The sequence below is a fragment of the Balaenoptera acutorostrata genome, chromosome 3 (genome assembly GCF_949987535.1).
Source record: "Balaenoptera acutorostrata chromosome 3, mBalAcu1.1, whole genome shotgun sequence".
In the NCBI taxonomy this organism is placed as follows: domain Eukaryota; kingdom Metazoa; phylum Chordata; class Mammalia; order Artiodactyla; family Balaenopteridae; genus Balaenoptera; species Balaenoptera acutorostrata.
Window position 1 is genome coordinate 155,129,816 of NC_080066.1, and position 26,112 is coordinate 155,155,927.

At 46.3% G+C, this 26,112-nt stretch overlaps 1 protein-coding gene across 1 annotated transcript in view; it reads left to right on the forward strand.

Moving 5' to 3' along the window:
* The first annotated feature begins 1,572 nt into the window (after positions 1–1,572).
* Positions 1,573–26,112, forward strand: part of LRRC74A (leucine rich repeat containing 74A) — a 31,275-nt gene continuing 6,735 nt past the window's right edge. Inside the window, exons 1-10 of the mRNA XM_007184564.2 lie at positions 1,573–1,609; positions 3,143–3,271; positions 6,011–6,183; positions 8,453–8,560; positions 9,602–9,698; positions 14,253–14,302; positions 14,653–14,734; positions 19,949–20,034; positions 20,403–20,597; positions 24,173–24,268. Of these exons, the coding sequence (XP_007184626.2) occupies positions 1,573–1,609; positions 3,143–3,271; positions 6,011–6,183; positions 8,453–8,560; positions 9,602–9,698; positions 14,253–14,302; positions 14,653–14,734; positions 19,949–20,034; positions 20,403–20,597; positions 24,173–24,268 (1,053 nt within the window). The remainder of the gene's footprint in view (positions 1,610–3,142; positions 3,272–6,010; positions 6,184–8,452; positions 8,561–9,601; positions 9,699–14,252; positions 14,303–14,652; positions 14,735–19,948; positions 20,035–20,402; positions 20,598–24,172; positions 24,269–26,112) is intronic.

The following is a 26,112-nucleotide window of genomic DNA, read 5'->3' on the forward strand; positions in this document are numbered from 1 at the left end:
TCCCTCCTCCCCTGAGACTGTCTCTTTTGCCCTGCTCTGTGGATAACCTGTAGTCAGTCCACCTCCCACCTCTAAATGCCTTAGGCCCACCTCCCAGCACCACGGGGGGCCTATCATCTCACAAACTAGTGGTTTAAAGTACATTTTGATTAGATGGTCCATCGTAGGAGTGGATCACTCCCTCTGGCTTGTTCAGTATTTCTTTCACAGAATCACATGAGATTGGACCACTAGAATGATGTTGTCATGCTGATTTAGGATGACTCAAATTGTTTATTTGAACAGGAGCTCTGTCAAAAGTATTTATTTGCCCAGGACCCTCACAACCTAGGAGTGGCCCTGTCAATTTCTATCTTGTTTTATACATGTGTTGAAAGGTCCAAGTCTTAATCATATCTGCATTCCCCCCCCCCACGATGATGCCTATCTTAGTGCCTTGTATGTAATAGATGCTCCATAAATATTTTTCAGAATGAATGCCTGGAGGAATGAGTAATATCTCAGATTTACATATTTCTTTTGATCCAAGTTTCTAACTATGTTTTTCCTACACAAATTCCCAGATCTTCATCATTCTTCTGAGTGGCAAAGAGGGATTTTCATGTCCCCAAGCCCTCCAGTCACTGACCTGCCCGTTGATGTGCTGATAGTTTATCAAGAAGGAACAAACACGCCTCCAGGTTCTCTTGACAGTAAACTGCAAGTGAACTTCAACTCCAAGACATGTGAAAACAGCCAAGGGTGGGAATGATGGTTGAGTGGTTTCAAGTTAGGCAGCCCGGTAGTTTGAACAATGTTTTGGCTGCAACAAATTGTAGTGATAGAACATATGTTTGTCGTGCTTTGCTTTTGATCTTCTGCTCCAAGGTTGAGGATACTCTCCCCAGGGGGAAAGAAAAAAACAAGAAGAACTGCAAAGAAGAAAACTGACCTCACCCATCACTGAAATATTTCATACCTGAAGCACCTTGAGAGAAGAACATGGTGGCGGCTTAAAGCAGTCACCTGATTAAGGGGCTTGGGTTTGGTCCTGACTCAGAGGAAAATACAACTCCACCTAGAGGCCCCTGCACAGCACCTGCACACTCACAGCCAAGCCTGGGCTTGGTCCCAGCGGATATAAGAGAAAAGATGACTACCAGAGCCACCAGGAGGGTGGGAGGCTTGCTGTTGCCAGGTCCACCCACATGGATCACAATGACCGCATGAGGTCATGGAATGTTGAAGATGAAATGAAAGTGGGTCCTAAGTCATAAAGTTGCAGGTGGGGGGGCATCCTTTCAACAGGGCTCCCAGGAATAGAGCTGTACCTCTCTCCTTGATGATCCCGGGAAGTAGCTACCTTTCCCAGACAGAGTTGGGGTCAAATCCAGACATGTCTCACCAAAACCCACTCTCCCCAGGGCTTGCTGGGATGGAAGGGTAACTACAGCCCCCAGCCCCCAGGATCTGTCTAGGTGAGGGAAGGGTATGCAAAGTTTGAGACAGAGGTGAACCGACAGGTAGCTTCTTAGGGAAGCAGCAGAAAGGTGGCAAGAAGCTGGCAGCAGCCCCTGAGAGGGCCCCGGCACCATGGACAATGACGACCCTCTTGAGCCTGAGACAAAAGGTGAAAATGCATCCCATTTCTCACCACTCAGGCCCTTCTGGCTGCCTCAGTGTAATGCCTAGTGACCACGTAGACCCGGAAGCCCCCTTCCCTCCTCTCCTGGGACCCTCCAGAATTGGGGTGATGTGTGACATTGACCTGACTTCGGGGCTTGCCAAACAGGGAGTGAGAAAGTTGGATGCAACGCTGTACTGGAACTGGCTCATACCAGCTCTGGCTGACTTTAATTTTCATTCTGTGAGCTGGCCGATGTCATGTTGGTAGTTGGAAATCAACCATGTTAGGAATATTTACACCACCTGAATTGGCTAACGTTACAAAGCAGGATTTTTTTTTTTTTTCTGGAGAGCCAGTTAAACAGTTACCAACATTCCACTGGTTGGATGGAATTCTAAAATTGTTTCTCTAGTGAGAAAATTAAGAAATCATCACTTTTTGAGGGCTACGTCTGATGGCTAAGCTGCTGTATGTCTTCTAAATGTCTGATCACTGCTACTTCCACCCCTTGTCACACAGACCTTGTCTTATAGGCTGGGAAATAAATGTTGGAGCTTGGGTCCATGGACAAGGGCTGAGAAGGACACAAACCTGCATGGAATCATTAGGAACTCCACTATCTTAGAAACCGGGTGGTCAAAACTTGCGACCCGTGCCATGAATGCTCAGCCCACCCGAAGAGAGAAGGTTGGTTGAGTTCCGACAGGCCATCCAGTGGTGCAGCCTGGCTTCCTGAAACCATTGCATCCTGCTGACGTGGGAGGACGAGCCCTGGACTTTGTGTGGCTTTCAGAAGCCCAGGGCTGGTTCCAGATCAGTGGCCCAACGGCAGAAAAATCACATCTAGCAAGTGCAGGGGACTAGTGTGAGGGAAGCCCAGGACACGTATTTAATCATAGCAATTAGTTTCAATCCCAGGGAGATCTGCAAGCCCTTCCTTCTGTGTGGTCATAAATTTGGACCGGAAGGAAGAGAAGCTAGGTCAGATCCTTAGGAATCAAGTTATCCCTCTCACTCTCTGGAACTGCTTCTGTTCCGCTTTATTTTACATTTGACCCAAGTCACCTGCCCTGCCCCTTGCCCTCCCAGCATCATCTGTGCCTGCCAATGAGGAAGTCTAGGCATCAGCACACGTCCTTCCCCTGAAAGAGTAAAGCAGACCCTGAACCCCACCCGAGCTAATAAGAAGGAAAAGAAGGAGCAAGCAGCCAACGTCCAAGGCTGGCCCAACACAGGGGATGGGACAGGAGCGAGGCCTCCAGAGAACACGAAGGACGTTTAGCACAGACGATTCAGCCAGGAGGCAGCTCTGTGTCAGGGAAAGAGGGCTCGTAGAGGGGAGCCCCCCTGGCAGGGCTGAAGGCAGGCTGTAGTCCCTTGGCACCTTGAGCCACGCGAGGCTGAGGGACAAAGGTTGCAGCCAGGACTCGGGTTGCAGATGAGAGAAACAGAGGCGCAGGGCGGCCAGTGGTGGGCTCCACCTGAAAGGCCAGCAGGTTTCATTTCCAGAATCAAGGAGATGAGTTTTTCTTCCAGATGAGAGTGACACCGTGTCGGCACGGCAGAGCAGTGACGAAACACTCTACTGTGAGGCTGAAGCCCCCATGGCTGTCGAAAAAGAGAAACCAGCCCGGGAGAGCTCAGAAACAGACCTTGAGATTGAAGGTGAGCGAGCGTGGGCCTTTGGCGGGTGAGGGGTGGCTTGCCTCCTTCCTCAGAAGCTGGAGAAATCAGTTTCCCAGTTGGCCAAGGCTCTGCCCGGTGGGACGTGCTGCAGAGGGAACGGGGCAGAAACACCTGTGCTCAGTTTTATGCCACGACCTCCCTGAGGCTGGCCCGGGGGCAGCAGTCTCTGCTGCCCCATGCTTGTGGTTGGACTCATGAGCAGAGGGGTCCCATCAGCTTGTGGAAAGCTGGAGCAATAAGTGAACAGGGGCTTCTGGTTTTCTGAACGTTTCCACATGTGGCATCTTATGTCACCTTTGCAATAGTCCCGGGAGGTAGGCATTATTACTTGCCCTTTACAGAGGGGGAAACTGAGGTTTAGAAGGATTGCGTGCGTTGCCCAAGGCCACCGAGAGTTTGCCAGTGTCTGCCGATCCCATGTTCCCCCCCTTGTCGATCTACCTTCCCTATTCCATATTCCAGGGGCCCCTGGAGGATTTATGGCCCATCTTGCATCCTGGCGACGTTCGTCTACTCACATTAGAGTTCTTGTTTCCCCAGCTTGAGAGCCCCGTGTTTTCCCTCAACAAATCCAAGCGTGTCTGGGTATGGGGAGGGGTGCAGGCTGAGTTGGAGCAAAGACTCTGTTATTGCAAACAACACGTCCACCCTCTTCTCCTTTCCAGTTTCCCCAAGGAAGGAAGTGCCAAAAAGGACACTTGGGAAGCAGGGCCAGAACAGTGCTGGCTCCACCTGATGGGCTGGCCCCAAACTTCCCAGGCTGAGGCTGGCCAGCCCAGTGGCCCTGTCCCTCCCGTGTCCCGGCGCTAGGTGGTAGGTTGTGATCAGTGGCCGCAGAGTGCAGGGGAGGCTGCTCTGCCAAATTCCGCTGTGTCGCTGTCTCCATGGTTACCGCCCCCCCAGGGTCCACATACTTCACCCTCAACACAGACCTCCTCCCTTGCCTTCCTAACTTCTTTTCTGCTTCAAGGCTGCTGCTGATATTGCCTGCGACACTGAATTTTACTTGGTTGGCGGGGTGGCAGATGGAAACACTGGATGTTTTGTCCCAGACTCCAGCTTCTAGCTCATTGCCCCTCCCCACCACCACTCCCCGCAAGTGATAACATTGTTGCAAGCTGCCTCTAAAATGTAACCTAGGGAATACAGCTAGAAGGCGTCCGCAGAATCAACGGCGAGTGCCAAGGACAAAGCTGGGGGTCACCTACTCTGCTTTGGCAAACAGTAGGAGCCCCTAACGACTGAATCTGGCACCGACTATTCTGTGCCGGAAGGACACTCAGGGCTCAGCTCCTCCAGCTTCTGGTGCCCCTACAGCTGGTGCTGAGATGCTAGGAACGGGGCAGGAAGGGCTTCCTGGGATGAACTGAGACATGAGCCAGGAGGGAATAGCAAGCTGGTGGTGAGGCTACGGAAGAGGGGAAGTTGCTCGCCCACCACGTGCTGCTCTTCCTATACAACAGGCGATTTTGCACCCCAGGGGACACTTGGCAAACTGAGGGTGGGGTGACGGGTGGGGGGATGCCACTAGCTAGAATCTCATGGGCAGAGGCCAAGAATCCTGCCAGATATCTTACACTGCATGGAACAGCCCCTCACAGCAGAGAATTATCCAACTCAAAATGTCTTTAGTGCCGAGGCTGAAAAATCCTGGTCTGCAGCCACTGGGAAAAGAAGGCCAATTTGCAGCTGTGCCTGCAAAATCAACTTCCTTGCAAAGACCTTGTCCTTTCACCAACAAAGCTTTCATTGTCCGTCTTAGAAATGTCTGGGGTGGGTTGGCCAAAGACTCTGAGATCTGAAGGAAAAAAACAGATGCTGGCTTAGACCCCCGCTGGCCACAGAAAGCCCTGTGTCAACAGAGCTTGCTTAATGAGGACAGTGCTGTGGGGGCATCCAGAACCCAGGGAGGCCCTCTGCCCACCGACCACGAGTCAGGATGGTCTAAAGCCCAAGGAACAAAAGCCCCCAAGAGGTTAGAATGGAGAGGAGCAGCCCCCATTCTGTTCGCTGGTTTAAGCAATAATCAGCTGTGTGTGATTTGGGGCTAGATCTGTCATTGGTAAAGTAGGGATGACAGTCCTTTTTGTGAGGAAAAATGACGTGCAAGTCTTTGAAAGAAGCAAACCCACTCAAATGCAAGTTTGTTTCCGACGGATTTGGGGGTCTCTCCATTTTGCACTGATCTGCCACCTTCAGAAGCCCACTGTGTCCTACTTGGGCTTTTTCTAGTTGGTACTTCTCTAAATCTTTAGGAAAACTTTGTTTGTGGCTCACATTTTTACAGTGATAGTGAAACTAAAAGTGCAATGGAGACTCCCTCAACCATCACAAATCACCAGCTTTTTGTCTGGTTGGCCTTTCAAAGCTGTCCTGAGGTGGGCAAGGATGCGCTCACAAGTCCTTGTGCTCAGTCACTAGGTGCAGTCAACCTGGGAAGGTCGGGGCGGAGCACATTGTTTCTCCTAGGTAGCGTGAAGCCTAAAACCAGGGGCCTTCTCTCTTACCCAAAGGGAGATGTCCACGTGGGGCTTTCTGGATTTAGGGTCTCCCACCACTGGCTGACTTTCCAGTTGGAGCTGGAACATACACCCATAGGGACAGAGCCTCAGATAAGAGGGGACACCAGTCAGAATCGAATGTGGTCTGGGTTAACAGGGAGATAAGGCAAAGGTAGAAGAGAGACTCTACTTCATCCACTTGCATCTTTTTCTGCAGATACCGAGAAATTTTTCACCACCGGACAAAGGGAGCTGTACCTGGAGGCCTGCAAACTTGTGGGCGTAGTGCCCGTCTCCTACTTCATCCGGAACATGGAGGAGTCCTATGTGAACCTCAACCACCGTGGGCTGGGCCCCAGGGGTACCAAGGCTATTGCTATAGCCCTGGTGGTGAGCATACCAGTGCGGGCACATGAAGCCTGGCGGAAGTGGGGACTTGACAGGGTGGTAGGCTCAAGAGTCAGAGAGCCCCACCTTGGGACCCTGCATTGCAACCTCTATGCCCACCTTGCCCTAAATTCTGCATGACTACCAGTTGCTTTCCCCAACAGGCATGGATGTCCATTAGCTCCTGGGAAGGAGGCTGCTAGAGACCTGGGCCTTGGAAGTCTATGCTGTTTCCTATTCAGAAAGCAAAGGCACCAGCCTGTGGGCCCTGGAAAAGCAATTGGTCTGGGCTTGGGCCCAAACGCTAATGTGAGAACACAATGCAAAATGTCAGCCAGATCTCAATTCCAAAGCTCACCTTTGCCATAAATGAGTTCACTACTGAGCCATTCCATTTGATGTCTGCCTTTTGCAATATTATATGTAAATCTTCAAGACCACACTGTAGAGTGGATCATGTTTTCCCACAGGAAGAATGTTCTCTCCCGGCTTGGCTTGGACGATAAGGACTTGTCCTTGAACTCATCATAGCTTTCTATAATTATAATTGATTATATACAAAACTGACTCCATCCCAGGAAAACAGAAAATGTAACAGGTGTATGTCAGCACAACACTGTTTGCTCACTTAGGACAGTAAAGAAAAATTTCGATTTTTAAAAAAAAGTACCCATTTTTGGAACCATAACTGCATTTGCACTTAGCACATGCCCATTAAGAAGTCACATGACGTGAGAGAGATTGTGCTGCTCTCTGGGGAGGGGGAGGGAAGGGAGGGAAGGGCAGAGAAAGAACAAAGGCATCTTGAAATTTATGGAGCATTGAAAGACTGATTAATGAAGTGTTAGGAATTCACCATTACCTCATGAGCTTCATGGAAAAAAATGGATAATAATAAAATCCACTCAGGACTTGGGCCACTTGTCTCTCAGTAACAGCAGTTTCTGTTTAGGGGGAGTTTTTCTTCTCTGATTCTTTTTATCATCCATTTGACAATCATTGTGACATTCCGATGGACTGAACTTTTATTTATCTTTGGTACTGTTTAACTTCCCACATGTTCTGTTTCCCTGGCTTAGAGGAAGAGTATTCCGATAGGAGGGATCATTTTCATACTTCTTTGGGTCTGTCCCTCCTCCACCTATCTCCATGCCCTTGGACTTGGTGGGCTATGAGCCCCTCGAGAGGAGGAAGGGTCTCTGTTCATCCCTGTTTCCTCGGCAGTTAGCACAGAGGGTGACAAATAGATACCCGTGTGAAATGAATGTGAATGAACTTGGTGATCAGGCCACCTGCTACACCACATACTGTGCTGGTCCCCAGGATGACTCTGAAAGTGGTCCTTCAGCCCCCATTTCTGCTAAATGACACCTAGACTGGGAGGTCCCCTGAGCCATCTCGCTTGCCTTTGAGCACGACTGAATTTTCCCACCCCCGCAAGAGAGTGGAGGCCAGAAGACACTTCATGAAGGCCCTGGGGGACCATTCTGCCTCGCAGTAATTCACACTATCACACTTTCCCTTTGCCTGAAATGGGAGCTACTTCTCTCACTGCTTTGTGTGCTTTGAAAACCGCTCAAATTCAAAGACATGCCTGTTCTCGGTGCCTTTCTGCACAGGGAACGAGGTGGGGAAAGGAAGGAGAAAAGTTCTGGTTAGAGCTAACCCCAGTCCCTCATGCTGCAACGTCAGTCATTTCCACTTGTCTTGCTCCCTGTGGGAATGCAGACTAACTTGGATGTAGATATTTATTTAAGATTTAAGTTCCAGCTCCTTCTAAACAGCCTTGAGACAACATCCTGACTATCAGGGAGTACCAGACAACCCTTAAGCCTAAACTAGAAGAAAGGCCTCTGAAGGAAGCAGGCAGAGTAAAGGTGTTATGCTTAAATACCCTTCTTAAATAGCACGTTCTCCTTAAACTTGGAGTAGGTCACAGGCCTCTCTCCTTAAAGCTAAATAGTTAAAATCTGTTCAGCTCACCCTTGTGCTTCATCTTTTTCAGGACTTTATTTTAATGTCCCTTTTCTAAATCCCCCTTGGTACCCCTTTTGTGGAGGGAGGTGCCCAGAATAAGCATGTCATCCTAGCAAAACTCACTGGGATGGCTTGTCCCCTGCGCTATTCTCCTGTTCCTAGCCACTCCTCCAGAATTGCTAGCCTGCATCTCTGTACACTCTGACGTGGCTGGGATCTTCGAGAGGGGTGATGGGCTCTGGGCAAGGGCACCAACTACCTCTGTCTCTCTCCCCCTCCCCTGTGGTGGCTGAAGTCCAACACGACTGTTGTCACGCTGGAGCTGGCAGACAATTGTATCACGGAGGAGGGCATCTTGAGCCTGGTGGAGATGCTACAGGAGAACTACTACCTGCAGGAGATGGTACTGTGCCCTGTTCTACCAGTTCCTACAACCATGCTTAGAGTCTCAGAACACACTTCAGACAAGCCAGAGTCCCCTGCCTGAGCCCAGGCCAGCCTCCAGGCTTTCTGCAGTCAGTCTGGGGCCTCCCCTCCCCTGGAGGCGACTTCTCAGAGGAGGTTCCGCACGTGAGAGCCTGGCCAGGGGCACTGTGTTCCCTGTGGCCGTAGGAAACCCTGAGAAACCGTTTCCGTCTGGATCTCATAAGCCCCTAAATGGACAAACTTGCTTCTTTAGAGTTGCTTTATGTAAAGCAACTTAATTAAACTTTCTTAATGTAAACTTCCTTAAAGAAAATAAAGCCATGAAATAATTTCATAAAATACAGTGTGCCTGGAGACAGATGTTGGTGATGGTTGTACAACAATGTGAACGTACTTCAGCCCATTGAATTGTACACTTAAAAACGGTTAGGATGGTAAATGCTGTGTTATGTCTATTTTACCACAATTTTAAAAATTAAAAAAAGAAGGGGAAAGACAATTAGGATGATAATGGCTGGCTTATATAAAGTCCCTCCCACTCACCAGAAAGGACTATGTCCGTTTATACCCCTACTACTTCTGAGCACAGTGATTCATGCTTGTGAACCAGTGAAGGGAATTACAATGATTGCTTACTCTAAATTCATTTTTCAATTGTTTCATGCCAAACCCTCCAAATAAAGTTGTCTTAGGTTTCAAAAAAAAAAAAATACAATGTGCTTATCTAAAATACCAGGGCTAAATTGGGGAGGTGGGGAGTCACTGAGGTCAACTTCAGAGAACTGAGATCGGCCTGAGGGCTTCACGGTGAAGCATTAGAAAAGCCAGGGTTCCTCTCCTCCTCCTCCTCCCCTTTGCACCACCCTAACCCTTCCCATCCTTTCACCCCAGCCCTGATCTCCCCACCCCACCCCTACTCCCTCAGTGTAGGCCTCAAGTAAGCCCCCACCCCCATCATTTGTTCATGAGGGCCCTTTGGTGGGATTGTCACATACTTAAGTGTTCTCTTGCCTTTTAGAATATTTCCGACAATGATCTTGGTTTGGAGGGGGCCAGAATCCTCTCTGAGTTCCTCCAGAATAACACCTCTTCGCTCTTTAGTCTTCAGCTTTCAGGTGAGCCTATGAAGGAGGAGGGGGAGGACATTGGGAATGTAATGGAGAGAAGGGTCAGAGCAGAGAGATCCAGGGTCTAACTGAGCCAGACCAGGTCCTGCTGATTTCAGACACCAGAACACTGCGTCTACACCCTGCTAGAATCTTCCAGCCATTCTCGTCCCCTCTCCACAACCACACTGGCTTCACGGCTGTCCTGGACAAGTGACTTCTGATTCACTTTGCAATATTCCCACCTCTGCTGGAAAGTCTCTACCCCAGATACCTGCACAGCTCCCGCTCCCCCTTCATTCCTGCCTCTGCTCACAAGTCATCTCCTTAAGGGGACTTCTCTGACCTATCAAAGCAGCACCTCTCCGTCACCATCACTCTCTAACCTGTTTCTCTTCCTGGTTTTTCTTAACAGCACTTATTACTACCTGACCCCCTGTAGTATAACTAATTTTTAATTAGTTTATTATCAGTCTCACTCACAGAAAAAAAAAAAACTCACTTGAGAACTCTATTACCCACAGACCTGCCCTCACTCAGGTTTATGGTTTGCATTTATACTATCTGCAGGGCCCTGGAATCCCTGTGGCAGGAAATGAACATGCAAAGTGGTCCTATGTTGATAATACCTTGGGGCACCAAACAGAAACAAACATAAACCTCTGACAGGCTCCAGGCTGTTGGGGGTTCCCACAGATAAAGCTCCGCTAAAGATGGGCTCACAGTCCAAAATTGCAAAACAAGGAAACACCATGAGAGCTGTCAGACTCAACAAGTAATAGCATGGGACCCTCAAGAACTTCAGGAAATAACATTATCCTATGTAGACTATAAATTGAGTGACCATAAAATTTATCCAACAAACTGCACAGGAGCACTATCAATTAACTGAAACTTCTAGTAAATAGATATCTTGCACCCAACTCTAAATCAAGTTTTATATGATTAAGAACATAAAACATACAAGAACAAATCACTATTTTTTAATAGCTCCCCCCCAAAATAGAACTTCTACAAATGAAAAATATATAATTATTGAAATTAAAGACTCAATGGATAAATTCAACAGCAAATTAGATACAGTGAATAAAATTAGTGACCTGGAAAATAGATAAAAGGATATTTTACCTATCTTTGCAGTATAGAAAGATAAAGATACAGAGAATATAAAAGATAAAACTATAAAGGAATGAATAGACTCAATATAGTTAATAGGCAGTCCAGAAGAAGCGAATGGGTGAACAACAATATATGAGCAAATAATAGCTGACATGTTTTCTGAACTGATGTATTCTCAGATACAGGAATCCTAGTGAGTCCTAAGTACAGTACAGTAAAAAGAAATCCACACCTGAGTATATCATAGTAAAAGCACCTAAGATAAAAAGATCTTAAAAGTATCCAGAGAGAAAATACAGAAACAGAAGTTATGTATTTTTTAATATAAATGTTACTACATATTAGATATTATTCTCCAATTTTCCTTTTTTCCCCTCTAAATATATCTTGGATTTCTTTCTATGGCAGAACCGATAGATTTATCTCATTGTTTTGAACTCCTGGGTAGTTTTTCATGGTATGGATATAGCATAATTTATCTAATATCCCCCTTTTTGAAGGGGAGTGCATTTAGGTCATTTCTAGTTTTTCAATCTTCCAGATAATTTTTAAAGTATTTTCTTATCCATGCATCTTTTGAGCACATGTTCTAGTATTTCTACAGACACCCAGGAGCAGAATTATTCAATATAAGGTATACCCGTTTTGGTGAAGTTAAAAAGTAATTTCCAAATTTCCCTTAAGAAGACTATACGAGGTTATAATTCCACCAGTGGAATGTCTGTTTCCCCTATATCTCCACCAGAAGGGTTATTACCAAGCTGTTTGTGAACCAGATGGTTAAGTGTGTTGAAGTCACAGTACTTGGGTTCAGATCCCAGCTTTGACACTAGGCAATTTATTTAACCCTTCTGTGACTCACTTTTCTCATTTATAAACTAGAGACAATTATATTACCTATCTCAGGCAGTGATTGTGAGGATTACGTTAATTAAAATCTGAATCACCTAGAACAGTACATAGGACGCAAGTATTCAATAAATGTTCACCACTATTATTATCTTTATTACATTCCCACATTACTATTGAAACAGAACATCTTTTCAGATGCTTATTTTCATTTTAATTTCTTCTTCTAAGAAATGGCCAATTGTTATATGGGGTTGTTTGTATTATTAAGTATTAGGCACTCTTTATATACTACAGATACTCATACTTGAATGTTACATATGGCTTTCTTCATGGTGTTTTCTTACATGAAAGTTTGTATATTTACTGTTGTCAAGTTCATCAGTCTTTTCTTTTATGGATTTAATTTTTGTAATCTTGCTTAAAAAACGGTTTCCTACTTCAGATTTAAAAACATTTTTCTTTACTTTCTTCAAATATTTTTGTATTTTGGTTTTTTCCACATAGATCTTCAATATACCTAGAACTTATTTTTGTTCATGGCATTAGGTAGGAGTCAAACATTCTCTTTCCAGAACTCATAGCCAGGTGCCCCAGCATCATTAGTTGAATAATCTACCCTTAACTAATTTGAATGTCATCGTCTATTAAATTCCCGTATAAATATAAGTTCCTTTCTAGAGTCTCTATCTCACTTCATCAATCTATTTCTATGCCAACACTGTACTGTTTTAGTATGCTTAGAATGTTAAAATTATAATATGCTATATAATATAATAATTAGTTGTAATTAAAATGATATATCAAGTATGTAATATTCAATATATTAGTTTTATAATTATATGATATGCTATAGCATATTTTATATTTGAGTGGACAAAGTCTGACCTTTTTCAAAGTAATCTTGGCTATTCTTGTGTGGTTTCTCCTCCAGTTGAATTTTAGAACCATTTTGTCAAGTTCCATTAAAAAGAAAACTTACTGGGATTTTGGTTGGGGTTATATTTAATATTCTAGGTAAATTCAGGAAAGAATTGACATATTTAAAGTATTGAATATCTTCATTTAAGAACATGGTTTCTTCAGGTCTTTTTTATGTTCTTCAATAAATTTTATAGATTTACTTCATTATAAGTCATGCATAATTCATATTAGCTTTATGTCTAGGTCTTTTATCATTTTATTCTTATGAGAATAGAATGTTTTTCTATCACATTTTCTAATTATTATTGGTATGTTTGAGAGCTATTAAGTTTTGTACACTGAGCCTATTACCAATCACTTGATTGAATTATCTTACTTGTTCTAACATTTTGTTAATTTTCTTGGATTATTTAGGTAGGTGATCATGTCTGCAAACAATGAAAGTTTTTGTCTCTTCTTTCCAATACTTATAGCTCCTAGAGAGGTTTCTGGTTGTATTGGCTAAGACCTCTAATATAACATTAATACAGAAAGCTCTTTGCAAAAATACAAATTTCCCAGCCCTATCCCAGGCTGCTGAATCAGAATCTTTAGGGAGAGGGGTCTAAGAATCTGTATTTTATCAAGCTTCCCAAATGATTTCTTACAGCTCATGCACTGTTGGTAACCAATGGTATAAACACAACAATTTGAATAATAGATTGCCTAATTTTATACATTGACTAGATTATTATCTCATTTTATTGCACTGGTACCAGAAACAGCCAAAGAAGTACTTGTGTTTCAGTGGGTTCATTCATTTGTTCATTCATTTAGTAAGGATTTACTGAGCACCTGTTATGTGCCAAGCACTTTTTAGGTGCTAGACACATAGAGCTTACTAAGGTTTCAAAGGAGAAATTTGGGAATAAGGGTTTGTGTCATTTATTCTCCGGAAATCACCAATGTTTTAGATTGCTTAGCAATCTAGGGCTAGGGTAAGATAAGGGAGGCACTCACCTCAGCCACAAAACTTAAGGGGCAACAAAAAAAACTCAGTAAGCAAGTAAGTAATATCATAATGCAACATTTTTAAAAGGGGAAATTAATGCAAAGACAAATCCATGATGAAAAAAAAAATCAACACTTTAAATAAAAAACAGGATCCACCAGGGACAGATTGGGGTGAGGTGAGTAAGGTCTGGCCATGCAAGTACAGGGTCAGTTCCTGCTTTTATTTAAAATTTGGTTCATCATAGATGCTTTTGCATTGATTTGGATTTTAAAATATTAAGATATTGCCCATCGTGATTACTGAGATTTTCAAGTGCCTCATTCATCCCTCTAGGTCCAACACTGCTGCTCAGACTTGGATTAGCATTTTTATAATGTTACACATTTTAGGTGCTAGGCTAGGGGTTGATGCTGTCAATGGATGCACAGGGTATGGTGTACCAACCCCTGGAACTCCCTGGACAGTCATGGCAGAGAGAGAAGGGAAGGACTGTTAAAGAGATGGTAACTGGTTGCCTTTTTTCCCCTGTGTTCGCCTATGCCCAAACATTTGCTTTAAGTACTTGCCACCTTTTCTACGTCTGATTGCTCCAAAGGCAAGAGACTGGCAGGGCTAGGATATGGAGAGTAAGGGAGCCTTAGTCTGGAGAACGTTGCTAATGCCCCCCTTCACTACAGGAAACAACTTCAAGGAAGAATCCGCAGAGCTGTTTTGCCAAGCCCTGTCGGTAAGAAGCAAGGGGTGGGTGCAGCCAGCCATGTGAGAGATGGCCCGGGAGATGGGTGGCTCTGAGCATAGGGAAGTGAGGCTACTTGCCTGATTTAGGGAGCTGGCGAGTGTTTAGACTCCGCCAATCCTATCAAAAACCTCAGCAAGTGGTAGGAATGTTTGGATGGTGCTAAATTCTCGCAGCAGTCATCAACAGTTCAGCAGGAAATGAACAAGAAATTGTCTTCAGTCTAAGAACACTAGTCTACTTAATTTTTGGCATATGGGGGCCCACACTGTTCTAAGAGAGGTACTTGCAGTCACAAAGAAGACAAAAATTACCTCTCTCTGCACTGTTTCTTTCTCTAGACCAATTACAGAATTAAGTCGCTGGATCTCAGTCACAACCAATTCTCTGATAAGGCAGGAGAGTACCTGGGGCAGATGCTGGGTGAGTCTTCCGCGGAGAAAGGAGCCAGCAAAGGAGAGGGACATGGGGTATGACAGCTTGTCAGAGCTGCATCTCGGGTTTCTTATTGTTACTGAACGTTCTGATTATAAAAAGTGATGTAAACCACACCCGAAGTACACTTTGAATGGAGCAGACACCTGAATGTGGGAAGTAAACTTTAAAATGATTAGAAGAACGTAGAGAGAAGTAGCTTGCTGACTTCAGGGAAACTACGGATTATTAAACAGAAATGGGCAGAAACTGTAACAAAATAGTGGCAGAAACTGTAACAAAAACGATTCATATATTTGACAACAGTAAGTTTAAAACTTGCATGTGATAAAAGACATTGTGGGGCAATGATAGAAAACAAGCGACAGCTAAGGAGTAGAAATGTGCAGCATTTGTATAATATAAAAGATTACTTTTCAGAATATTGATAAAAGATCCTATAGCTCCATTAGGCAGTGATAAATACTCCCAATAAAACAATGGTCAAGGGGCTTCCCTGGTGGCGCAGTGGTTGAGAGTCTGCCTGCCAATGCAGGGGACACGGGTTCGAGCCCTGGTCTGGGAAGATCCCACATGCCGCGGAGCAACTAGGCCCGTGAGCCACAACTACTGAGCCTGCGCGTCTGGAGCCTGTGCTCCGCAAAAGAGAGGCCGCGATAGTGAGAGGCCCGCGCACCGCGATGAAGAGTGGCCCCCGCTTGCCACAACTAGAGAAAGCCCTCGCATGAAACGAAGACCCAACACAGCCAAAAAAAATAAATAAATAAATAAATAAATAAATAAATAAATAATCCTTCCCTAAAAAAAAAAAAACACTGGTCAGAGCACATGACAAAAGAAAGCCAAGTGCCCACACTCTTTAGTAGTTAGAAACATGCAAAATAAAACAACAAAAAGATCTCCCTTGTCATCTAGCAGAGCTGTAAAAATTTCCCATCAGAGAATATCAAGGACGAATACAAGCAAGAAATAGGAACACTCACAAGTCTACTAGGTAAAGGCACTTTGGAGAACAACTTGACAGTGTTTACTAACGTCGAAAATGTATCTATTTTCTATGATGCAGTTCCCCTCTATACGTCGCTCTCACACATACAGAGAGAGAGATGTCTGAGAAGGTTTCACTGCAAAAGTGTTATAAAAGAAAAAAAAACCTAAACGCTCATTCCTGGGGGAATGAGTAGAAAAGGAAAGACTCTGAGCAGTGGGGATGGGATGCTAATCTAGATGGAGTGGTGAGGGAAGCCCCTCAGGGAAGGTGGCTCTTTGTTGAAACCTGAATATCAAAGAAGAAAGAGCCGTGCTAGGGTCTGGACACACAGTGCTCCAGGCAGAAAGAATGGAGTGTGTCCTGTTTGAGGAACTGGGGGGACTGTGGCTGGAGCAGAGGGGACGGGGAGGAGGATGGAAGGAGAAGAGGTTGTTGGGGTGGCCTGCAGCCCCTCACTTTGGGCTGTGGGAGCCATGACGCGGGAGCTGTGGAATGCAAGGAGCCTGGGATCCATTCGGTGCACGACGAGGAGTTGTGAAGGCTGTGAGCGTGGGGACTACACGGTACGGCGTGCAGGTGTAGATGTGCTGTGTGAAGCCTGCAGCTGAGGAGGACAGGAATGGAAGAGGGAGGCCGGTCAGGGGGCTGGTGAGGTGGTCCAGGCAAAAGAGGACAACAGCGTGAGCTCAGGGAGGAGGCGATGCCTGAGCGGTGGATGGATTCAGAATATACTTTGCAAGTAAAGCCGAAAGGACTTGCTGATGTGAAGAAGGAAGGAAAGGAGAGATAGACTCACGATTCTTCTGTTTCAGTTACTGGTTAGAGGCAGGTGTCATTTACTTAGAGGGGAAAACTCAGGGAGTAACAGTATGGGGGATGGGCAGGAGTTAGGAGTCAAGTTTTCTGTTTTGGCCGTGGAGGGCTTTTGATGCCCATTCGACGCCTACACAGAGATATCAGGCTGTGTGAGTTTGCTGTGTGAGTTTAGAGCTTGGTGAAGAGGTCAGGACTAGAAACATATATTTGGGAGTCATAGGCATAGGGAGGTATTTAAAGCCATGTGTCAAGATGAGGTCATCTAGACAAGGAGTGCAGATAGAGTTGAGTAGGTGGCCATCCCACTGGCCCCTGGGTCACTCCAACATTTTTAGGGGTTGCAGAGGAGGAGGAGGAGCTGGAGACGGAGTGGTGAGTCAAATAGGAAAAGTGAGGAACCGAGGAGCCGTATGAGGGCGTATTTTCAAGAAGGGGTGAGTGGTCAGCTGGGTCAAGTAATGCTTAGAGGTCAAATAAGGTAAGGACAGAAAAGTGACCACAGGGCTTAGCAACATGGAGATAATTGGTGACCTTGACAGGTGCCATGTTCGTGAAGTGGGCGAGTATGGAAACCCAGCTGGAGTGGGTTGAGTTGAAAATGGGATGCAAAGAAGTGGAAATGACCACATAAGCAACTCCAGACGTTCCACTGAGACAAGGTTCGAACAGAAGGACGGGTGGCATAGAGTCCAGGAAGGTTTTTAAGAATGGAAAACGCTGATCGGAAGGAGAGAAGAAGAAACTGAAGATGCAGAAGAAGGAGGAGATGATTAGAGGAGCAAAGTCTTTGAAAAGGCTGGAAGCAATGGCATCCAGAATAAAAACGAGGGGTCGCCTCTGAGAGCAGTAGGGACTAATCATTCAATGAAAGAAGGAGGCGGCAGGAGTGGGTGCGGGGGCAGGGGAGCTGGTAGACTGCACGTCGGAGGACGAAGCTCTCTCATCCCATTGCTGCCGTTTTTGCAGTGAAGTACGAGGCAAGATCTTCAGCTGAGGGTGGGAGGAGGGGAAGAGTAAAGTGTAAAAGAACTGTTGGGCAGTTTGAGTCTCCATTTGAAAATTAATTGTCAAACATTTTAACATCAAATTTTAGGGATTCCCTGCTGGCACAGTGGTTGAGAATCTGCCTGCCGATGCAGAGGACACGGGTTCGAGCCCTGGTCTGGGAAGATCCCACATGCCGCGGAGCGACTAGGCCCGTGAGCCACAATTGCTGAGCCTGCGCATCTGGAGCCTGTGCTCCGCAACAAAAGAGGCCGCGATAGTGAGAGGCCCGCGCACCGCGATGAAGAGTGGCCCCCGCTTGCCGCAACTGGAGAAAGCCCTCGCACAGAAACGAAGACCCAACACAGCCAAAAATAAATAAATAAATAAATAAATAATAATTTTAAAAAAAAATCAAATTTTAAAACAAATTTAAAATGAGACAGACTACATTCTGTTTTAATATGGTTACCATCATAATATATATGCAGCTTTTAAACAAATCTTTATTATTATTAAAGCTACCAAATATAAGATGATTACTATGTGACAGACATCAATACTAGGCTTTTTACATCAATCCTCACAAAAAAAACCTTGTACAGGTTACCATCTCTATTTTACAGATAAGAAAACAGAAGTACAGGAAGGATAAGTAAGCTGTTTAAGGTCACAAAGCTAGTAAGTGTTGAGAACAGAATTAAAATTTTAATTTTGTGGCCATTTAAGAGAGGCAGGCTTGCAAGGTTTAACTTAAGGGACTTCCCTGGTGGTCCTGTGGTTGGGACTTCGCCTTCCAATGCAAGGGGGGCAGGTTCGATCCATGGTCGGGGAGCTAGGATCCCACATGCCTCGTGGCCAAAAAAGCAAAATATAAAACAGAAGCAATATTGTAACAAATTCAATAAAGTCTTTAAAAATGGTCCACATCAAAAAAATCTTTAAAAAAAAAAAAAGGTTTAACTTCAGTGAGGGACTTGGCACAGAAGAGGAGAGAAAAATAAGAATAGGATGAGGGAAACAGGCAGGGAGAGAGAATGAAGGCAGGACAAAAGTTTGTTCTCAATATAATAGAAGGTATTGTGCACTTTCCTGAAAGTCTGTCCTGGTGGTTGACACAAGAGAAAGACACGATCAGTACAGAGTGCTCTGTCCATAAAAAATAAAACAAGGGCTTCCCTGGTGGTGCAGTGGTTAAGAATCCGCCTGCCAATGCAGGGGACACGGGTTCGAGCCCTGGTCCGGGAAGATCCCACATGCCGCGGAGTAACTAAGCCCATGCGCCACAGCTACTGAGCCTGTGCTCTAGAGCCCGCGAGCCACAACTACTGAAGCCCGCGTGCCTAGAGCCCATGCTCTGCAACAAGAGAAGTCACTGCAATGAGAAGCCCGTGCACCGCAAGGAAGAGTAGCCCCCGCTCGCCGCAACTAGAGAAAAGCCCGCTTTCAGCAACGAAAACCCAACGCAGCCAAAAATTTAAAAACAGAAAAAGTTAAATAAATAAATAAATAAATAAATAAAACAGAATAACACATTTTTCCTGGGCCTGACGGCGATTCCTCCCACTCAGCAATCCTTCAAGAGCACTTTAGTCTCTCCTTCCAACGGTGTCCTCGGCACATCCGCCCTCCCCAGATAAAAATAACAGTGATGAAGTGTTTAAATAGGACGCTTTCCCAACCCTATGTAGCACGTGAGCAAAAGCATCTTTAAGTTAAAAAAATGTGCAATTCCTGTGCAAACCCAACTTCTAGACAAGCTTGATGCCTCCGCACTTCCACCTGGCTGTATCCCTAAAGCTCTCCTGGATAGAAATTCTGGGGCCTCCACTGCTCCCGTAGGTCTCCATGAAAAAGACATCACGCGATACCACACGCCATGACTATCATAGTGTCCCTATGTAAATACAAGGTTTGCCATGCTCTCTCCATCTGTTTTAATGGTTGTGTAATTTGCCACCAGATGGATATTTATGTTATGCTTTACCCTTCCCCTGTGAGTCACAAACCTTACTTTTATACGTGATGCCAGGGAAAACATCTACAAGCATGTCGCTGTTCTTAAATCCTGTACTGTCTCCTTAGGAAGAGTCTCAGGGGTGATATTGCTGTGAGATACAGTAAACAGATTTTAACAGGAAAATGTCTGTGACCAGATAGTATTTGCCAAATAGAGTATACCATTTGCTTGCCACCTGCAATGTATGAGTATTTTACTACGTTGTTGCCAGCCTTGGGAATCATCTTAGAAGTCTGTGTTTAAATGAATAACTGACAAATGATTACCTCCGTGTTTTGCTTTGCGTGAGGATTGAGCGATCCTTATCCCCAATGCGAGGGACCTCTGCCAACCCTGAGACTGGGTTCTCTGGGGTGTGGCGGACGCTGAGATGACTGCTTCCCTCCCACAGCCCTCAACGTGGGGCTCCAGTCGCTGGACCTGAGCTGGAACCACCTCTACATCCAGGGAGCGGGGGCCTTGTGCAGCGGTCTCCGGGTAAGCACTCCGGGAGTGGTGTGTTGAGCCCCGGTGAGGACGGCCAAGCCCTGGAGTCAGCCATCTTGAACCCCTTCCCCATGGGTAAATTCACCCTGCTGAAACCTAGTTGGCATCTTTGGGGGTACTTCAAGGCGGCAGTTTAACCAGGGGGTAGGGAATGACCTCAGCCCAAAGGGAATGAGCCTCAAGAGTACTTGAGACTCTGAGCCCAGCTGGGAGGGATCTGGAAAGATCTGGCTGATCTCCCTCCTGGGGACCACTGAGCACCCTGTCTGGATGACAGCAGGGGACAAAAATTGGGGCCCGTTGGCTGGATGAGTTGCATGCAGTCTTCATGCTGGTGCTGTTCTCCCTTCTCCCTGCAGGCTAATGCGTCCCTGAAGAAACTGGATCTCTCCATGAACAGCTTTGGGAACGAGGGGGCTGCAGCCTTAGGGGAGGTCCTCAGACTCAACAACTCCCTGGCCTACCTAGACCTCAGCAGCAACAACATCAGCAATGAAGGGCTCTCCAAAATCAGCAAAGGATTGGAGTTGAATGAAAGCCTCAAAGTTCTGAAGGTAGTCTTCACCCGAGCTGGGAACGGGGCATCTTGTGCATGCATTTGTGTGTGTGTGTGTGTGTGTACCCGTGCATTCATGTTTGTGTCCATGCTTCCACGTGTGTGCATCCATGTGCATATACCAGTGCATCTGTGTGCCTCTGCACCCATGTATGTGTGCATCAGTATATGTATGTGCCCGTGCATTCATGTGTATGTCCATGCTTCCATGTGTGTGCATCTGTGTATGGGTCCATGCATCCATGTGTGTATGTGTCCGTGCATCCATGTGTGTGTGTGCATGCACGTGTGTGTCTGTGTGTATTGGCGTGAGGGCAGCAGGACGATGGAGCTGGATGTTGCTGGAGAGAAAATCTACCTTGTGCTTCATAAGTGCGTACGTTCCTGGCTGTCTCTCTGCTGTAAATCCAGTGTCACCCTCTGCTCTCACCTGGCACACAGTAGGGTCTTCCTTGCTCCCATCTGGGTCTCCTCCAGTTTCTTTTTTTTTTCTTTGCTGAGAGGGCTGCGGGATCTTAGTTCCCAGACCAGGGATTGAACCCCAGCCCTGGCAGTGAAAGCGCTGAGTCCTAACCACTAGGCCACCAGGAAATTCCCTCCTCCAGGTTTTCTCCACACTGCGGCCAGAGTGTGCATTCTGAGCGTAAACCTGACTTCCATCCCCACCCACACCTACTCTCCTCCCACTTAGGCCCCCCCGACCATGGCCTCCTTTGCTCAAATCCAGTTCTCTCACCCTGTGTGCTTCTCCAGCCTCAGTTTACCCCCCACTCTCCCCCGCACTCCAGCCATGGCCTCAGGGTCTTTTTTCATCTCCCTTCCCACAGGGCCTGCAGTGCTCCCTCCATTGGCCTCAATAGCTGGTCTGCCTCAGAGCACAGCTGGAGCAGCAATTCCCCAGGGACCCTGCAGGAACCCTCAGGTCCTGTTTACCCCTTCACGCAGAACTCACCAGAGTTTTTCCTTATACTCTCATTTGAGTGACTATTTGACTGTCTGTCACCACTAGTTCGAAAGTTTCCTGAGGACAAAGACTTGTTTGGCTTTGCCCATTACTATATCCCCCGTACCTAGCAGAGTCCTGGGCATAGAGTAGATGCCCACTGAATATTTATTAAGTGAATGAATGAATACATATTTCATTTTAAATCAATTTGCTCATAGATGCTAATTTATAACATAGAAGCTCATGGGAAGTTGGGAACTGATGTAAGATGAGGACTTCTATTAACAGGTCCCCTTTCTGGGACTCCTACCACAAGCCAGGTTCCATATCAAGTGATTTGCCTCCTTCTTCATGGCCCAGCCCTACCAAGCGGGCTCCAGTAGCCCCACTTGTCAGATGAGAAGACTGAGGCTGTGTGACTTGTCAGGCCGTGCAGCTAGCAAGAGGCAGAGGGATGTCAGCTCTACCTGGCTTTCCACTGCAGCTGCAACTCCCGCAAGATGTGGAGGTGACTTGGGGGGACCAAAGACCTGGAGGTGCTGGTGGAAGAAGAACAGGAGTTAGGAATCAGTGAAGGTGAGCCGCCATCCGAGAGGACGGCCACCTTAGAGCTGCTGAGGTGACGACAGGGAGTCAGATTCCAACCAGTGGAGGGAGCGTGGTGACTGCAGACCAGACCAGGTGGCCATCTGGTGACTGGGGGAGCTCAGAGGCCGGCCTGGCTGGAGGGGCACCAAGTGTGACTCAGAGAAGAGAGACTGACCCAGCCTGCAAAGGACTGAGCCTCGGTCGGTGGCCACTGAAGCCGAGGAAAGTTCAGAGAATCTGAATTTTAAGACTAAAATGCTGCCTCAGCAAAATGGCAACAGGGATTTTCTCTGGTTAGTGGGATATAGGCGATTTTAACATTTTTTTCTACTGCTTTTTAAAATTTTTCTACGATGACCAAATATTTTATTTTAATTTTTAAAATTGTTTTAAAAGTGAAAGAAAAAAAAGCTTTAAATATACCTTTTAGTTTGGTCGTATATGGAGGCCACATCAGTTTTGCCACAGGAATTATCTGTTGCTCTCCACAGCCAGCCCCAGCCCTCCTTTTCTTAATCTTGGAAAAATAAGGAATGCCCCCCGCACGTGAGTCAAACCAAAGATTCTAGATGCTAAGCGCTAGGAGGGCAGGGCTCCAGGCTGTCTTTTCTCACTGGAGTACTGAAAGAGCCTGGGAACCCCCTGACATAGAGTTTTGGTCAGCCTCATCAGGAAACCATCAGCTGAAAGCCTTCAATAATAGTAAATAACATTCATTGGCTGCTTACTATGTACCATGCACTCTTTTGAATGCTTTACCTGAAGTTATGTACTGACTCCTCTGCGCAGCCCTAGGCGATAGGTACACGATAGTGAGAGAACGAACACAAGACCAGAAAACTAGTCAGCAGAGCCAATGGGCTCCGTGCTCCCTGCTGTTAACCTCCACACCACGCCTCAGTGGCTCCCAGTACCGTGGAGATAAAGCCCTGAGTACTTAGCTAAGCCCCCAAGGTCCTGTGCAATCTCACCCATCGCAGCTCTGTAGCCTCATGCTCTCTCCTCCTGCTCATGAAACGTTTACTTTTGCCCACACACCGCTGCACCTTTGCACTTGCCTTCCCTTGTCTTCTTTGGTGCACCTTATTCCCTCCTCTGGTCCTGTCTGCCTTCTTCATCCCTAGCTAATCCCCATTAGTCCTGCAAGGCTTAGCTCAAGTGTCCCCTCCACCATACTGGATGCCCCTTTCCTCGTTTTCTTTTCTTTTTTTTTTTTTTATAAATTTATTTATTTTATTTATTTATTTTTGGCTGTGTTGGGTCTTCGTTGCTGCGCACGGGCTTTCTCTAGTCGCGGCAAGCGGGGGCTACTCTTCGTTGCGGTGCACGGGCTTCTCATTGCAGTGGCTTCTCTTTTTGCGGAGCACGGGCTCTAGGCAGGCGGGCTTCAGTAACTGTGGCGCGTGGGCTTCAGTAGCTGTGGCTCGCAGGCTCTAGAGCGCAGGCTCAGTAGTTGTGGTGCACGGGCTTAGTTGCTCCGTGGCATGTGAAATCTTCCCGGACCAGGGCTCGAACCTGTGTCCCCTGCATTGGCAGGCAGATTCTTAACCACTACGCCACCAGGGAAGTCCCCCTTTCCTCGTTTTCTACGGTACCAATGGGTACCTCTGTCATTGCCATCATAGCACTTCAGATTTCATTTGCTTGTTTGCCTGTGTCCCCCTCTAGAGTGTAAGCTACCTGAGGGCAGAGATCTTGTCATGTTTGCCTGTGCATCCCTCAGCGCTTAACCCAGTGACTGGCACGTGGATGTTTGTTGGATGGATATTTGGATGCATGGATGGATGGATGGATGGATGGATGGATGGATGAGCAGTGAGGTGGACAGGTGGATGGATGGATGGATGGATGGATGGATGGATGAGCAGTGAGATGGACAAGTGAATGGATGACAAATAGACAGGGAGATGGGTGCTTACAGAGAAGTCTGGGAGGAAGACAGAGATTGTGATTTGATGGGTGGAAATGGAAACCATGCTCTGAGCCAGCCTCTCCTATCCTCATCTCTGCCTCCTTCTGCCTCGTCCTTCCTCCCACAGCTTTACCTGAACCCTCTAAGTATGGATGGGGCTGTGTTACTTATCCTGTCCATCAAGAGGAACCCCAAATCCAAGATGGAGGATATTGACATTTCCGTAAGTGATCAAATTGTTTGCTTGCACTTGGGAGCAAGCCAGTTACCATGGCCACTGTGCCAGCTCTAGCCCTCAGGGCCCTCACAGAACTGCTCCATGAAAAGGCTACTCCTTTTAGAGTACAACTCTGCCCCTTCCAGAGGTCCTTTCCATAGGAATAGCCATTCGGTCAAAAACATCATGGTGTGAAATTATTTACCAGATCCTGGGAACCCAGGACCTGCACCCCCAACAGTGGGCCTAAGGGCAGAGAGGAGGAACACCAGAAGCAAAGGCAGGGGGACCCCCCAGAACAGACTTGTCTACCGTCAGCTTTGTTGATGGATGGCTTTGGGCCTTAGAATGCTTCCAGAATCACAGGATTTTTAGACTCTGAGTATTAAAACGTGTACAGACCTGTGTTTTCATTTCATGACTCAGCCTACTCAGAGTAGTATTTGAGTGTAAATAAACCTTGATGGAGGAGGGAAGCCTGAGGAGGTGACTCCACTCTGCCAGCTTCTCTCACCAGAATCATCCTAGAGGTGGGAGCTGGTGCCAACAATATCCTATACTTATCTACTACTCTATACTCTTTTTTTAGCCCCAAAGTCATTTTATAGACACCAGTTCATTTAATCCTACCTTGGGAGGTAGGTAGAGTGTATCCATGACCTAGGGCTGCCATGGCGAAGTACACAAACCAAGTGGCTTAAGTGACAGAAATTTATTGTCTCACAGTTCTGGAGGCTAGGAGTCCAAGATCAAGGTGTTGGTAGGGTCGGTTCCTCCAGAGGGCTGTGAGGGAGAATCTGTTCCTGCTTCTCTCCTAGCTTCTGGTAGTTTGCTGGCAATTTTTGCTGTCCCTTGGCTTGTAAAAATAACCCCCTAATCTCTGTCTTCAGCCTCAGTGGCTTCTCCCTGTGGGCATGTCTGTCTCCATATCCCAGTGTTCCCTTTTTTATAAGGACACCAGTCATATCAGATTAGGGCCCACCCTAATGACCTCATTTTAACTTGATCACCTGCCAAGACCCTATTTCCCAATAAGGTCACATTCACAGGTACTGGAGGTTAGGATTTCAACATTTTTTTTTTGTGAGGGATACAATTCAACCCATAACAAGTACTTTTCCTCATTTTCCCATTTTACATGTAAGGAAACTGAAACAGAGAGGTTAGATTACTTGCCCAGGACCACACAGCAAGTGAGAAACACAACAAGGAGTAAAACACAGGGCTTCTGCCTCCTATTCTAGAGTTCTGTAAAGGTGCAGTGTTAAAGTCCTTTTACATTTGTTTAATGCCACACTAATGTGATGTTTTGTTAAGATTTTAATACCTTACAATTCTATCAGTGATGATATTTTGCATTTGAAACCCAAGCTTTTTGGAACTGAATAATAAGTAAAATTTGCCACCGATTATAAAACATTACAAAAACATACCTGCTTTTCTTTTCACTTTGTTCCCTCGCCCCTTCCTCCCTGCCCCAGGCTCCTCCCTGTGCTCATGGGTCTTCCTCTTCAGAGGCCCTCTCCACCTTCATCCTACAGCTCTGACCTGCACCCCATGATGCTGCCTCTGAATCTCAACCACACGTCCCCAGTTTGTTAGCATTTGGCTCCTCCCCCCACCCCCCGCAGTGCAGGTTGGAAGGTATGAACCCCAGCACTGCCTGTCTGAGGAAATGTTAGAAATGGTGCTGTTTAGGCCCCAAGACGGCATATAAACCCATGAGCTGGGATCTCACTGCCACTCCACAAGCCTTCCAGAACAAATAGGTCTGAATTGGCCTTTTCCTTCCCTTTTGTCAACGATGCCGCCATAACTCTAAGTGGTGTTGGAATCCCTTCATTGTAGAT